Source organism: Malania oleifera, chromosome 6 (genome assembly GCF_029873635.1).
Source record: "Malania oleifera isolate guangnan ecotype guangnan chromosome 6, ASM2987363v1, whole genome shotgun sequence".
NCBI lineage: Eukaryota > Viridiplantae > Streptophyta > Magnoliopsida > Santalales > Ximeniaceae > Malania > Malania oleifera.
In genome coordinates this window covers 17,042,196-17,058,060 of record NC_080422.1, presented here as the reverse complement: position 1 = coordinate 17,058,060, position 15,865 = coordinate 17,042,196, and the positions used below count along the sequence as shown (strand labels likewise).

General features: G+C 33.3%; 1 protein-coding gene across 1 annotated transcript; it reads right to left on the bottom strand.

Moving 5' to 3' along the window:
• Positions 1 to 7,800: 7,800 nt before the first annotated feature.
• Positions 7,801 to 11,784, bottom strand: LOC131158907 (uncharacterized). The gene is made up of 6 exons (XM_058113846.1): positions 11,534 to 11,784; positions 11,269 to 11,418; positions 9,350 to 9,433; positions 9,075 to 9,197; positions 8,804 to 8,890; positions 7,801 to 8,052 (listed from the first exon to the last, which is right to left on the bottom strand). Exons 1-6 carry the CDS (start codon positions 11,781 to 11,783, stop codon positions 7,964 to 7,966), a joined length of 783 nt encoding a protein of 260 aa, XP_057969829.1. The 5' UTR covers position 11,784; the 3' UTR covers positions 7,801 to 7,963.
• Between the last annotated feature and the right edge of the window lie 4,081 nt (positions 11,785 to 15,865).

The following is a 15,865-nucleotide window of genomic DNA, read 5'->3' as shown; positions in this document are numbered from 1 at the left end:
TTGCTTTCATGTATTTGTATGTAAGTGCTTATGCTTAATGACAAAGATGACTTAGGAAAATTTGATGCTAAGTCGAATGAGGGTATTTTCCTAGGATATGCAGCAAATAGCAAAGCATATAGAATCTACAATAAGAGAACACTCATTATTATTGAATCAATTCATGTAACGTTTGATGAAGCTAATCCTTATACTAAAACAATTCAAATTGAAGAGAAAGATGATTCCTTACAAAAACCAAAAAATTTAGATATTGAAGAAGTCAAAGAAAAGGAAGAGAATAATGAAGAAACTCCAAATGATAATCCAATAGAAAACTCTGAATTGCCAAAGGTACGGAAATACATAAGGAATCACCCCAAATATCAAATAATAGGAGAACTAAACTACTTCCTTGGACTACAAATTAAGCAAGCAAAAAATAGAACTTTTATAAATCAATCTAAATATATAAAAGACATGTTGAAGAAATTTGATATGGAAGGAAGTAAGCCTATAAGGACTCCCATGAGTACCTCCATAAACCTTGATAAAGATGAAAAAGGAAAACCTGTGGATATGATAAACTATCGAGGCATGATCAGAGGCTTTGTTATGTTTGACAGCAAGTAGACCGGATATAATATTTAGCGTATGTATGTGCGCTCAATTCCAATACGCTCTCAAAGAATCACATCAAATTGTTGTTAAAAGAATACTAAGATACTTGATAGGTACTCTTGATCTAGGATTATGGTATCCCAAGGACACTAGTTTTGAAATGATTAGTTATTCAGATGCAGACTACACAGGTTGTAAAATCGATAGAAAAAGTACAAGTGGGACTTTTCATTTCTTAGGACAATCCCTCATCTCTTGGTTCTCTAATAAGCAAAATTTCATAGCATTGTCCACATCTGAAGCTGAGTATGTAGCTGTCAGGAGTTGTTGTGCATAAACATTATACATGAAACAACAACTAAAAGATTATAATTTAGAATATACAACAATCCCAAGTAAGTGTGATAATACTAGTGCTGTAAATATATCGAAAAATCCAGTATCTCATTCAAGAACAAAACATATTGATATTAGACATCATTTCTTAAGAGATCACGTACAAAAAGAAGATATAACTCTTGAATTCATTAATACAAATGATCAATTAGCTAATATCTTCACAGACCACTTTCAGAGGATCGGTTTATATTTATTACATGTGAGTTAGGGTTGCTACATGTTCGTGAAGTTGTGTAGAGAATGAATTCAAAAAGCCTACCTGACAGGCGACTAACACCTGAAGGTCGGGCGCTTGCCATGGTTCTTCCTGATGGAATTTAGGTCATCAGGCACCTAACTCCTTGAGTGCCAAGCGCCTAACTCGCAACGAGTTTCCCTTTAAAACATGAAAAATACTTCATTTTTAAATCCATCAGTCCCTTGACTCTGTTTCATTCCTCCTTAAAATACTTTCTCCTTCCCTAAACCAACTTCTTTTTTTCAAAATTCATCGAGTCTTTGAAGATCAATCAAAACCTAAACCCTCCATCATCACTACACTTTAGGGTTTTCAGCTTTTATCTTCACAAAATCATGCCACGAAAAAAATCAACTGAGAACAATGCCTCCTCCTCCTCCTGACAGGTCAACAATGACGAGGTTGAGAAGTGGCTAACCACCCCTCAAGCCAAGACACTCTACCGGAATCAAATCCAATCAGCAGATCACATTCTTAGTAAAGTTTTTGATGTTTCATTCTTCAACTCTGATTTTCCTGAAATCATGTCACTATTCGAAGATATTGGGTGGGAAAAATTGATCACGTATCAGGCCACTGGACACTATATGAATTTGGTTAAAAAAATTTATGCCAATATGGTGAAGCAAGATGTGGGGTTCTCAACTAATCTCTTAGGGCAAACCATTCACCTTACTCTGTTATCGTTAGGAAAAATTCTTCATATCAAGCTGGGAGATTTTGAGTGTAAACCTGTAGAAAAACAATGGATCATGGAACAAGAGTTCACTCCACAGGAGTTCTTACCACTCATCATGACCAATGAGCCTGTTTATTTTGGCAATCCCCCACTATATAAACAATTGAATCTCCAAGCATTGATTTTGCACAAACTGATCACCTATAGCATCCTACCTCGAGCCGGTTCACATGACCATGTTTCTTTTCTCGACTGCTTTGTCATGTGGTGCATTTTGAAAGGTAAAAAGTTGGACCTACCAAGCCTTATAATCAAGTGGATGATCATGATGGAAGAAGCTCCTCGTATCATTCTTCCTTACGCCGGGATGCTGAATTTAGTATTTGCTCATCATCCCATCCTCACACCATCCTTCAATTTTATAAGAAAGACCCACTATGATATATTTTCTGGCACAACTCTTAAGCTAATGGATTATAAGAAGAGTATACTCAAGGGTGGTTTCATAGAGGTCATAGGCAGCCAACACCTGAGCCTCTTCCTCAATCTTCTGAGCCCACTCCATCTATTTCCTAGGACGCAGGCACACCTTCCTTGTTTCTACCTTTTTATACTCATTACCTCAACTTCAGTGAAGGGATTCAATCTGGTCTTAGGAAAGTTACCACTGTAGAAACACATTGTTCTTCTCCTACGCAGAGTTTAGATAAAATAGAGAAAAACTTGGTCAGCTCCTCCAAAGGTGCAGCACCCATGGACATTAGCTCAGTTCCTTCTAGTTATGTTGCATCTGATGATGATTATGAGGAAAAGGAAGAAGATGATGATGTGTCTAAAGATGACTCTAAAAGAAATGCTGATGATGCTTCTACAAAAGTAGATGACGATTGATCTTAGCTATCTTTTGATAATTTTGTTGATCTTAGATGTTGCTCTTGTCTTTGCATTTTTTTTATATTAACACTTGGTATTTTTTTTGGTCTGTTTCTCCAGACTTTTGATTATGTATGTATTACTCTAGATGGATATAATATTTTATTTTGTCTGCTTTTATATCAGCTATGCTTATTAATTCTCTTTTACTTTTTGATTGATATCAAAAAGGGGAGAAAAATTGTGAGAGCAAAAAGAAGTTGAAATGATAGAAAAAATAAGTTGTTAAAAAGAATAAGTTGTTGACATGAATATTGTTGATATATCTTTGTTCAATGTTATAAGTGATAGCAAAAATAAGTTGTTAAAAAGAATAGATTGTTGACATGAATATTCTTGATATATCTTTGTTCAATGATATAAATGATTGTATGCTTAAAAACTTTGTTTGAATCTTTGATATAAATGAATCTTGCAATCTATGTTTGAGTACTGAAACGTTACATGCGTGCTTATTGTAAGGGGGAGTCTTTTAAGGTATCCTCATTTTTTTTCCGGATTTGTCATCATCCAAAAGGGAAAAATTGTTGGCCTAGCAAGGCTTACGTCTCTTATTTTGATGATAACAAATCAAAAGAATTTAATATGTTTTCAAGTTGAAATGTTTCAGGAATCAAATATTAGAAAGCTCAATGGAATTATACAAACAAGTGGCTCAAGCAAAACTTAGCTCAAAGGGTGTTAAAGCTCAAGGATAGACAAAGACCATGAAAGCTTAAAGTTTGAGAAATATTATGGAAGCTCAAAGTATGCTGAAACTCAAAGAAAAGACTCAAAGTAAGGACATGCATGAAGACTCCAAGAGTTGAAGGATTTAGAGTCTTAAGGAAATTCTTATGTAAGTACTTCAAGTAAAACTCAATATAAAAAGTATTGAAGCTCTTTAGAAAAAATTAAAATCCTAAAAACCATATTTAGAGACCTTGAAATATAATTTTCAAAGTTATAAATAATGAAGGTCTCAAATGAAAAGAGTTTTCAAAGTCAAAATCTTAAAAAACAAGTTTTTCGAAAGCCTCAGGCATTTGACCAAACTCCCCAGGCGACTGACCATATTTATGTTTTTTAAGACTGACGAACAGAAAGGTTCCAAGCACCTGATGGTAGCCAGACAAGCATCTGCCTTGTCATATAAGGCAACTACAAGTGTTTTGATAGGCGACTGTCAGTGTTCTGACTTTCAATTTTAACTGTGACAGGCGCATGACCAATCGTGACAGGCGACTGCCACTTGTGAGATTTTTAAAATTACCTACGGGTAAATTGAAAATATTAGTTTCTTGGGCTCCAAAGTTTTTGCAAACTTTAACAACACTCCAAGTAAACTTGGGGAACAACGAATTAATTTTTTAAACTCTATATATAGCCCCCAAGACAAGGATTTTAATCACCAAGAAATATTTTCAGCAATCTCAATACTCTCAAGTGCTTTCAACTCTCAAAGGCTTTCTTGCTCACATCTAGCTGTTCACTCACTGAGTTCTTGCTGATCATCTCACACCGAAATTGTGCTTAAAGTCTAAATCTTTCAATGAAAGGAAGATTAATCCGGTGATAGACTTACATTGAGCTTCAATTTCTTTATATTGAAATTTACATTGAAGTATATTTTGTGCCGATTGTTGTACTAACCTACAATATCTGAGAGTGATTCTTGTACACAAGTCTCTTCTATTTGTTTCTTGTTTCTTGACGATTCAGGGCTTTTGGATTATTGTAACCAAGCGTGGGGTATCGCTTGGAGAGATATCTTTACCTGTAAAGAGGGATTTGTAAACAGTTTGCTCTACCCAAAAAAGAGTGTTCTAGTAGAATCCTTAGGTGGTATTGGCCCAAGGCGAGGACGTAAGTTGGGGATAAACCGAATCTCGTAAAATCTTGATGTTTCTCTTTCCCTGCTCTTTATTTTCAATACCTTTATATATTGTGTTGTGTATGCCAAAGTGCAGGTAGCTGAGAACAAAACTGAGAATTAAAAGAAAACTCTTAATAAAAAGAAAGTACGTTTAATTAACCTTTTTCGGAAACCCAAAAGGGAGTACGTTGGTTAATTGCTTGTGAAAATCTAAGTTAAGAGATTGCAAATAATTTCATTCAAATATAGGGCTTACAAATATCCACAGGGCTGCAACCAAAGTATCTTAAGTTCTTACAAAAACTGAAATTGCACAAGTACTGCGAATTGTGTTTTATTGGGTATTTTTAATTAATTATTTTAAGTTATTGATTGGTTGATTATTTGGTTAAGTTCTTATTTACTTATGGTGTGTTAAGCATTGATTCAAGAATTGATTGAATTAAACTTTGTTGCATGTTTTAAACAAGTAATTCAAGAATTCATACAAAGAACTAAAATTTTTAATAACCCAATTCACCCCCCCCCCTCCCTCTTGGGCTAACTCCTTCACTTTCAATATATATATATATATATATATATAATAATCAAGAAAATTCATCAACCTTGATAAAAAAAATAATAATAAATAAATAAATAAATAAGGTCTTCAAAACATTCCTATATTTTTCCAAATTTATTTTAGAATTCAAAAAAAGAAATTCCAAAATTTTATTACAATTTTTTAGGATTTTAAAAGACTTTTTCCTTCATTTTTGAGATTTTATTTTCCCATTTTTTTTATCCAAGTCAAAATGACTTAAATGAATTTTATTTATTATTTTCCTGACTTTTTAGATATTTTTCTTATTTTTTCTAATTTTTACTATTTTTTCATTTTTAGAAAATTAGAAATCAATTTTAAAATTAAATAAATTAACCAACATTCAGACTGAGTTTGACCTAGTCAGGAAGAGTGGCCACGTGTCAACAAGTGGTGGCGACATGTGGCATTGATTTATTTTATTATATATATATATATTTTTGAATTTTCTATAGTAAGGTGATGTTAGCATGATATTACCAGCCACGTCACAGAACGCGGCTCACCCTGGGGGTTTGACACGGATCGTTGACGTGGTAATGATCCGATCATCTAGAGAAAGCACAAATTAGACGGTTAGGGTTACGCCACGTCGCTCCCCGAGTACACGGTCCTGGTTATGCTACATATCACCGTTCGTACGGTCATGACACGTGTTCCACTCGTATATATATATATATATATATATATATATATATATAAGCCTTTTTTTTCTCTCTTTATCTCTCTCTTCTTTTCTCATTCTCTTTGATTCTTTCTCACCCTTCTCCCTTTTCTATTCACTATTCTTTCTCTCTCAAAACTCTCTCCCTCTGCTATCTGCCTAATATCTCACAAACCTATCTCTCTTTCTCTTTCCATTTTCTCTCGCAAACTTCTCTCTCTACACTTTTTTCTTTATTTCTCTATTCTTTTTCTTCTCTCTCGCAAACCTCTCTTTCTTTCTTCACTCTCGCATACCTCTCTCTCTTTCTTCTTTGCCTTCTTTATTTTCTCTTCCAATTCTCTCTTTTTTTTCTTCTCTTTCCTTCTTTCTCTAACTATTTTCTCGGATTCTTCTTTTTTCTTTTTGTAGGTCTTGATTTAAAAGTAGGAGCAAAGAGCTTTAAGCTCTCCACTCACAGATCCAAACATCGAATTTGTAAAGAAAAGTATTTCTCCTATTCCAAAAAAATTCCTTCTTTTTCCTATGTTTTCTTTTCTATTTTCTTGGATTTTCCAATGTTTCTTATCATTTTCTCATGAATCAAACGGGGATTAGGGTTTTGACCTAGGTTCTAACCCAAGTTAAGTTTTGGCTAGCTAGGTTAGGGTACTAGGGTCTTGGGTTAAGTTAGCCCAATTAGGCCATGAAAATAATAAATATAGGATTTGGACCGGCCTATTTAGCTAAAGGGATTTGGGGCTTAATGAGCTCTTGGTTGTAGGACTTAGCTAATTTAGCCAAGGTCAGAGGTCAATGGTTGGGCTAGGTTAATGGGATTGAATTTAAAATTGGGTCGCATGCTAATTGAATTTTGGGCCGAAGGTTGGGTTAGGCTAGTTAGCTAGCTATTGGGCCAGGAGCATGGGTTTGGGTTATGAGATGTTATGTTTATGAGTTAAATGGTTGGGCTATTGGGTTAGGATTAAAAGTCATTGGACTTGGCCCCGCGTCAAATTATTAGGATATTGACCTAGGTCCTAGGGCGGGTTTTGCATAATCGAGTATGGGTATTTGGATCTAAGTTACTAAAAATCTAGATGTGGATTAAAATTCCTACTTATGTTCAAATCATAAAATTTTGAAATGAAAATTTTGTAATTTTAATTATCTAAGAAATTAAGCAGAACTAAAGTAGACAAGATTCTTTGATAGGTGTTTGCTTGTCATTTGCTCAGGTGGTTTTCATCATATGATTTTTTATTTAGACTGTTGAACTAGAAACACGAAAAGCAAATTTCCCAAAAAAGTACATTCTTTTGTCTTGTAACTTTTTTAATTAATTAATCCACTATACGAATGATGTCAGTTGTCATCATTGTCATTGTATTAGAATACTTCATGTTAGAGAATCTAAGGACTCATTTAGTCATAGTCATTTTCTATTTTCCATTTATTAGTTTTTTAAAATATAAAAAAATTATAAAAGTTTATCTTATAGGTTGAGAACAAATTTTGTTAATGTTGTATGTTGGTGGAGAGAAAGATTAGAATAATTTAAGGCTTGTTCGATATCGTTGTTGTTTTTTGTTTTTCCACAGTGAAGAAATAGGTTATGAAAACTCATTTGTTTATGTTGTCGTTTTTTGGCTAATTGTCAAAAATTTAAAAATTAAATTTTATAATTTTCAGTTGTTTTATACATTGAGTGCTACATTCTTGTGTAGTTATAAGAGAATGATTTTGCAAAAATAAGATCAATAAATTTTTTGAATTGAATCTTTTGACTTTTTTTTTTTTCTATCAGCCAATATTGTACCGAGCATTCTCAAAGTATGCCGAATTTCTTGAGCCCGAAAGTCCAATTCGCAAACACATCATTATCTTTTAAGAAACAAAGATCAATAAAGATGGTAATTAAAAGGTGCCCCAAAAAAATATTTCATAGAAGTTCAATACAAAGCTTGGTTATTGTATAAATACAAGGAGCAAACAAGGCAGAAAAGCAACAATCCTTAACCTAAATCATAGGACTAAACCCATTTCAAGAAGATTGCTGTAAGCATTACTATGGGTAGGGCTCCCACTTTCCTTGAGCAACAGCTTGCTACTCCAGCTGAACCTGTTTCAAACAATTGAATCAACACAAATGATTTTGGCTCTGGAAAATTTATGTTGTTGGGCACAAGTTCAAGTTGTCTGAAAAAGTGGAAATAAATTTAAGATGGGACCTAAATAGATTCTTTCATTGTTATAGCTCTACTAGATCAATAAATTGGCCAAGAAAAAAAGGTGTGATTACTAATATTGAAGAAAAATATTTGCACTGTAATCTTTGTCAACAAAGATAGCCCACAATTTTACTTTTTTTTTATGAAATTAATCTCGAGCAATTGGTACGTACTCCCCCATTCCATTCTCGAAGATTAGAACTTATGACTTGCTTGTCGAAGTTATGTACTCTATATTTAGAGAAGTATTGAATTTGGATAAAATGTAATATAAAATTGTATTGAAATTCATTCATATCTATTCAAATCTAAATACAGGATCTAAAATCCACATTCCCTATCGTGCTATGAGTTCTAACTTTTGTAGAGGTAGGGGGAAAATAAGGAATGGGACGCAAGCTAGCGATCTTTCATTAAAAAGTGTGTGCACTGACCTAATGAATAAGATAAATAATAGCATAACTTTGATAGAATCTTCGAAATTCATGCCTCGGAGCATAAGAACATGTAGGGTTAAAATTGATTCTATATTTAAAAGTGAGATCCAATTTAGCCCTATATGTCCGGGATGCTCCCAAGACACAAGTTTTAAGAAATTGACTAACTGTTTTGCTTTTTATAATTATAAATCCGAAAACTTACTATTTGAACTATTCATTGAAGCACTAGATGGTGGTGAATTTGGAAAGTCACCGTACTTCACGCCGCCGCAATCTTCACCAAAGTAGCCTAATACAAAGACAGGTATTCATAATTTAAATACAATGTGAAAAAATATTTAATATATATATATTTATTTGTAAAAAATAGCTCTGTTTTTTCATTTCATTTTACAAAGAATAATAATTTCTAATTTTATTATTCAACCCCTTAAGAAATTCGAATTCGAAAAAAGACCCAGAATAAATCTTACATTGTTTAAAACAACCCAAGGATGTTTTGTTCAACAGATTGGTGGAGCCTTCATTGCATGCGCATTTGAATCCGTCTCCGTGAGCGACGCAGGTTCCGTCGCCGCACCAAGCTGATGCACAGGCTGCATGATCACACAAATTATTTTAATTAATTTTTATATCCCCCCAGGTTGTAATTACTTAATCAATCAATTAATTAATTGATCGATTAAAGTGGAGCAAAAATATTAAGAGGGATAATCTGTAATTTGGGTGGCCGGAGATATATGTTTACGGTCTGAGCTCGACTCGTTGGTAGAAGCCGGCGGTGGAGGAGGCGGCGGTGCAGAGTCGTTGCCGCATTGGAAATTAACTGTGCCTGCAAATTCAATAACATCGCACCGACGTTATCATAACTAAAATTATCAATTTCTAAGACTTGTGTTTGAAGAACATTAGCATAGAATTCACACCCAAGAAGAACAAAACTCCTCTTATAAACATTCGAGAACTGCAAATTCAGTATATTGTGGACGTCCTAAATTAAATTAAAGAATATGTGAAGACCAAATAAAATGTTTTGGGCATGATGTTAGAGGTGTAAGTGTGACGAATTTACTCACAAATTACTAGGATTCGACTCGTCCTCTAACTCAACTCTATTCGAGTTCAAGTTAGATTCAAGTTACTTGAATATTTTAACAAGTCGAGTTCAAATTTAGTGATAATACTCGAATCGAGTTTTTAAATTTTATTATTTAACATTTAGTATTAATTTATAATTGAGTCAAGTTTAATCGAGTTGAGCTTGAAATTTATGAACTTGTAATGAAGTCGAGTTTGAGTTTAATAGTTATGGAATCAATCGAGCTTAAGTCGAATTTCGAGCTTATCATTTTTTAGTTGAGTCGAGCTTGAATATTTTACTGTTTCGACTCAACTCAACTAGAATGCATTCCTACCGGAGGCGATGATCAAGCTGGAATTAGGGATATTATTAAATACGAACATTACGCTTATTTGTTTCATTTTCATGGTCAATGGTAGATAATAAAAAAAAAAAAAGGCAAGATATATACACCAAAAAATAAATTAAGATAAAGAAAAATACAAGAAGAAAGCTGAAAATAAAATTTGAAAATTTTTTATACCATATTTGAAGGCTTTTGACTATTAAATTGAAACTTTTTGAAATTATATTTGAAGGCTTTTGACTTTTTGGAGACAAATCAAAGTTTTATCAAACATTTTGAAAGTAATTGATTTAGAAGTTTGAAGAGTCTGGCTAAGATTATCTTTAAGAACATAAATTTCGGATCTTTAAATAGAATTTATGTGAGTTTGCGTGAAACTCACAATTTCAACTTAGATTTTATCTAAAACAGAACTTATGTGATTTTATAATTTCGAATTCACTTATGAAAATTAAATTCTTTAGGTTATGAATTTTATTTTGTGTCTATTTATTGAAATGATTTTATATGTTTGAAGAAACTTTTGTGATATGATTAGATTAGGTATTATACTTTTACATATTTGCAAAATCGATTTTAATTTGAGTTGAGTTTTGAGCTTATTATTTTTTAATCAAATCATATTTTAATATTTTACTGACTCAAATATATCGATATTGAGGTGATGATCATTTTAGAATTAGGAACATTATAAGTACAAACATTATGCTTATGAAATGGTCCGTCAAATTAAGTAAAAAAAAAAATAGTTCATTATCGCATAAATTGACAGAAAATGATTCATGTAACTGATTTCACCTATTGAAATTTAAGAATTTTTTTATTTTTGCTAAATATATAAGAAAAAAATATAAAAATTTTGTAAATTCTTTTGACTTTTAATTTTTGAATTTAAATTTATGTAAAAATAAAGTATAAAATTGAATAAATCTTTTTCCAAATTTATGCAGATTTCAAATTCGAGGATAAATCATACTCCCAAACATAGAAGGATGAACTGGTCCAAGATTGTCATGGGTGTAACAAGATTGAACTTCTAACTGAATCAATTCTTGAACATGAACTTCGATTAAAATTCAAAATTTCAGCACAAGATACTACGATGAACACATGCTTTTTCATCCCCTTTCCCAAATTTTCCAAGAAAAACATTTCCCAGAAAATCAAAACACACATAACATGTGCAGGAATGGAAAAAGAATTCCAAGGCCCAAACAGAGAGAGAGAGAGAGAGACTCACAGTTAGGAACAACGCAAGAGGGAAAGCTCAAGTGACCAATCTTAAGCTTTTTCCATCCAGGTTTACACTCACAATGAAAACCCAAAACAGAGTCGGTGGAAGTATTGCATGTTCCTTCCCCACATTTCACGAACTCACATCTGTCTAAATCTGCGAACGTACGACATCATCACAAATTTGAAAGAAAATTAAATTACCCAATCAAATTAATCAAACAGGGACATGGATCAACAACAATTAATCTAGGCAGTGGTGTGTTAATTACCTTGTCTTGGAGTAGTAGAAATCAACTCTGCAGAAGCAGCGGCCGATGGGGCACTGCTGAAGAAGAGAGAAAAGAGAAGAAGACAGAGTGAAACATTGAGAGAGAGGAAATTCAAAGCGCATATCCCCATAATGGCCTTCGGGTGCGAAAACAGAGCAATCGGTCCCTTCCCCCCTCCTCTGTTTTGTTTTAAAGTAGCATTTATATATTTATACCATAGTCTCCTCCTCCCTATAGGCCGCTGATTCATCGCCTACAGACCAGAGGCAGGGCACCTAGTAGTTAGTTCTATAGAATTGTAATTTAATTATATATCTATAATCTATAATCTATAATTTAATTATTCCTTCATTTTTTCTTTTTCTTTTTTTGGGTCTTTGTTTCAATTTCAGATTAAAGTAATTGGGCATTAATTAAACAGGCTTAAACCCACCTTGTGAACTCCCAAATGGAAAAGAGCAATGTTATCATTCAAAGTTTATGTGGCAAGAAGAGAGGGGATGTAGTGAGTAGGGCTCATGCTACCTCATTAACTCTCATTCTATCACGTGGAGTTATAATGTCATAGGTTCATGAGACTCGAATACTCTTGTTAGTTTTATGGGGCTAGCAGTCAATTATGTTCGCAATAGAGCAAGGGCCCAAGGATCGCATGGGCTTGGAGTGCCCAGCCTGCAGCATCCCTGTTTGGAATTAATGCAGCCTCTCATGTCTATTTGATGCTTAGTGCGGGGCTTTGTGCTGTCGTTTAAAGAAAAAAGCTGCGTTCCTTCTACCACCAATTGGTTTTAGAAGAATCGATAGCGCTTGATCCTAAAAAGTGGTATCAGAGTGAAGTCGCGGGTTCGAGTGCCACAGGGTAGCTATTGGGGGGACATTGTTACCTTTATAGGGGCCAGCAGTCAACTCTGTCCATAACAAGACAGGTGCAGCCCCTCATGTCCACTCGACGCTTAGTGCAGGGCTCTACACTGCCATTTATAAGAAAAAGTTTGTTCCCTTCTACCACCAATTAGTTTTAGAAGAACTAGTAGCACTTGATCCCAAAAACTCTTTCCTAGTTTAATAATATTAAGAATACAAAGAAGTTTGTTTAAGGTTAATTATGCATTTTTGTAACATCATGTGGGTCATATTAAAATACATTTTATTTATTTTTTTCTCTTTTTGACGATTTGAAATATGAACTATGAATTCAAATTTGTGTAAATTCATATAAGATGTAACAAAAAGTTAAATTAAATCTTATTTAAATTTATATAAACTCATTGGTTCAAACACAAATATGAAATTTATAATCCTAAACACAATTTAGTAACCTGTCTTTTTATCTATTTTTGTACCTTTTTATTAGTCTGGATGGATCACAATTCTAGCATGAATTATTTTAAATCATTGAATAAAATATTATCATAGCAAACTTTTCATGAAAATTTTATTCTATTACATGAATAATTATGTACTTTATAATATTTATAAGGATTTTTAATTTAATTACATGAATTTTTTTATCAACCATTATATCGTATTTATTTTTGGTATTTATTGTTAAGTTAAATATACTGTTATTTTGAATTCAAAACAACAACAATTATTACTTTTACAACATCTATAAAAAGAAATTCTTTTTTAATTAGGAAAGATGGTGATATATATCAATAAACTTTCTTGTTTATCTTCCTAGCTTACTCTAGCTAAGATTGGACACTAAGTACCTATTGCATTAAGTGATAATGATTATAATTTAGAACATATTGAGAAAGTTAGAGGAAAATCAGGAGGCAGAAATTGTGGATGAAAGCTGCATGTTGTTGTTCCCTCTAACTCAGTTTGACTTCGCTTTATTTGAAAAGACAAGCCCCTGATTTATAAGAAAACTAGAGAAGCCGCTTGCTTCTCTAGAGTCTGAAATGCGGACTGTAAGGACTAGATAGCTACCCTCTATTGATTCGGTTTCCAATATGTTGTAGAGATTCAGTTTTTTGTCTTAACTTTTGTATATATATTAGGAGAAGACATTTTGTAATTTTCAATTCAATCAATATGAATTCATTGGTAGCCAACACCAAATATTCTCCCTTTTGACATGGTATTAGAGCAAAAGCTTTGAATCACTCTTGTAACGCCCCAACCTGGGTCTGTTAGGAAGCACTGCGTCTCTTCTCCTCCACCTAATCCAGACAATAGGGGCGGACCTTATCGGACAAATGACTGGCCTCACAAACCAACACGTGTCCTTTTTAGTGTATTTTTGTCCTCACACACTTGCTGAGAAAACTTCCATGAAGGTCACCCATACAAAAATTACTCCAAGTCAAGTACGCTTAATTGTGGAGTTCTTATGAGAAGGCTCCCGAAAAGAAAGGAGCACCTTGTTGATATGAGTAGTAACATCTAATTTATTGGCCTAACAAGGTCTTTCAATTGGTTTTGGTGATAACAAACAAAGGACTATTTAACTTGGAAAGGTTGAGTTTTGTGTTTCAAGAAATATGGATCAAGTATGGTTCAAGCACAGTTCAAGTATAGCTCAAGTATGGTTCAAGAGAAGATCAAATATGAATCAAGTATGGGACAACTATTAAATGATTCAAAGAGAATCTAATATATTTGAAGCTCAAGCAAATTCTTTCAAAGAACCTCAAGAGCAAAGCATGAGAAAGAACTCAAGCATGTCTTATGAAGGCTTAGGAAACATATTTGTAAGTATTTCAAAAGCCAAAATATCATTTGAAATATGTTTTGAAGCTCTTTCTAGAGATTATAAAGTTTTAAAAGACCTATTGAAGTTTTCTGAAATAAGTCTTGTAAAAATCAAAAAAGAGCAAAACAGTTTATAAAGAATTTAAAAAAAAAAAAAAACAGGTTCTTGAAAGATTAGATGACTGAACTTTTCAGTTCAGATATCTGAAGTGGCAACTTCAGATGACCGAACTTCATGTTCAGACATCTGAAGATTAAGTGCAGACGTCTCAAGAATTTATGGAGCAAAACAGAAAGATGCAATAGCAGCTCAGACGTCTGAACTCGCGACTTCAGACATCTGAACCTGGAACCTCAGACGTCTGAACTCTGACTTCAGACATCTGACCTTGTATCTAGTTCTATTTTTAAGGGTTTCAAGAACTTCAGACATTTGACCTCAAATCCTCAGACTTCTGAACACTGTTCAACGAGTAAAAATTTTAAAACTCTTATTTTTTAAATTATAGCCGTTTGAACCCCAAAATTTCTAATAACTTGGAAAACTCTCTAAGCAAACTTTTGCAACAAGGAAACTTACTTGGAAACCTATAAATACATGGTTCTTATGAATCAAAAATATACCAAGCATTGAAAATCTCTCAAGTTCTCTTGCTCTCAAAATCTCTCTTCGATCAAACTTTTGCAAAGTAGAAAATATTGTTATTCTGATATTCTTGCTCATCAATTCCTGAAGAATTACTGATTTCTCATCTAGAGTAAAGGAATTTGGTGAAATCATTCAAAAGCTTCAAAAGCATATTTCTTTCTTGATATTTATCTTTTGAAGTACATAGTTTGAATTTGTACTAATCTGCTCTTTGTGTGAGCCTCTCTTGTACACCAGCTTTTTGATATCTCTCTTGTAGATTATGGACGATTCTAGATTGTTGGATCGTTGACCAAACAAGGGTTTATTGTTTGGAGAAGGCGGGCTCTAGCCTCGACCAAGGAGTGGTTGTAAACAAGCGTTGTTCCACCCTATAACAGAACTGCTATAGTGGAACCCTTCGGTGTTTTGCCAAGGGCGAGGACGTAGGCTGTGTTGAAGCTGAACCTCGTAAAAATCTTGTGTCTTTCTCTCTGCTTTACTTTATATTCTATACTTGCTGCTGTTGTATGATCTAAAAGTGCAGGTTGTAGTTTCTAAAGTAAGAAAGAAACAAAGACTCTTGACACTTAGAAAATACGTTTTGATTAACCGTTTTCGGAAACCCAAAAGGGAGTATGTTGGTTAATCTGCAGAAATCTTAATCAAGAGAGTTGCATACTAAGAGCTTACTCAAAGAAGGTGGCAAACATTTACAAGGAAATTACCAAAAAGCACTAATATTCTTAGTTAAGTGATTGAATTACTTTTGTTTCATTGATTGGTTTGTTAATTTAAATTTCTGTATTTTCAAGTGTTATAATCATTTATTAATTGTTGTTTTCTTAGTATCATAAGCAAAAGTTTTAAAAACTTAAAAATCAAAAAGATTCCAATTCACCCCCCCCCCCTCTTGGGAAGCTATTCCTAATTTCATAATCCTTTTAAGCCTTTCTTCCATGGGGTATCACATATGTGTTCTACCGATCCTAACATCCCAC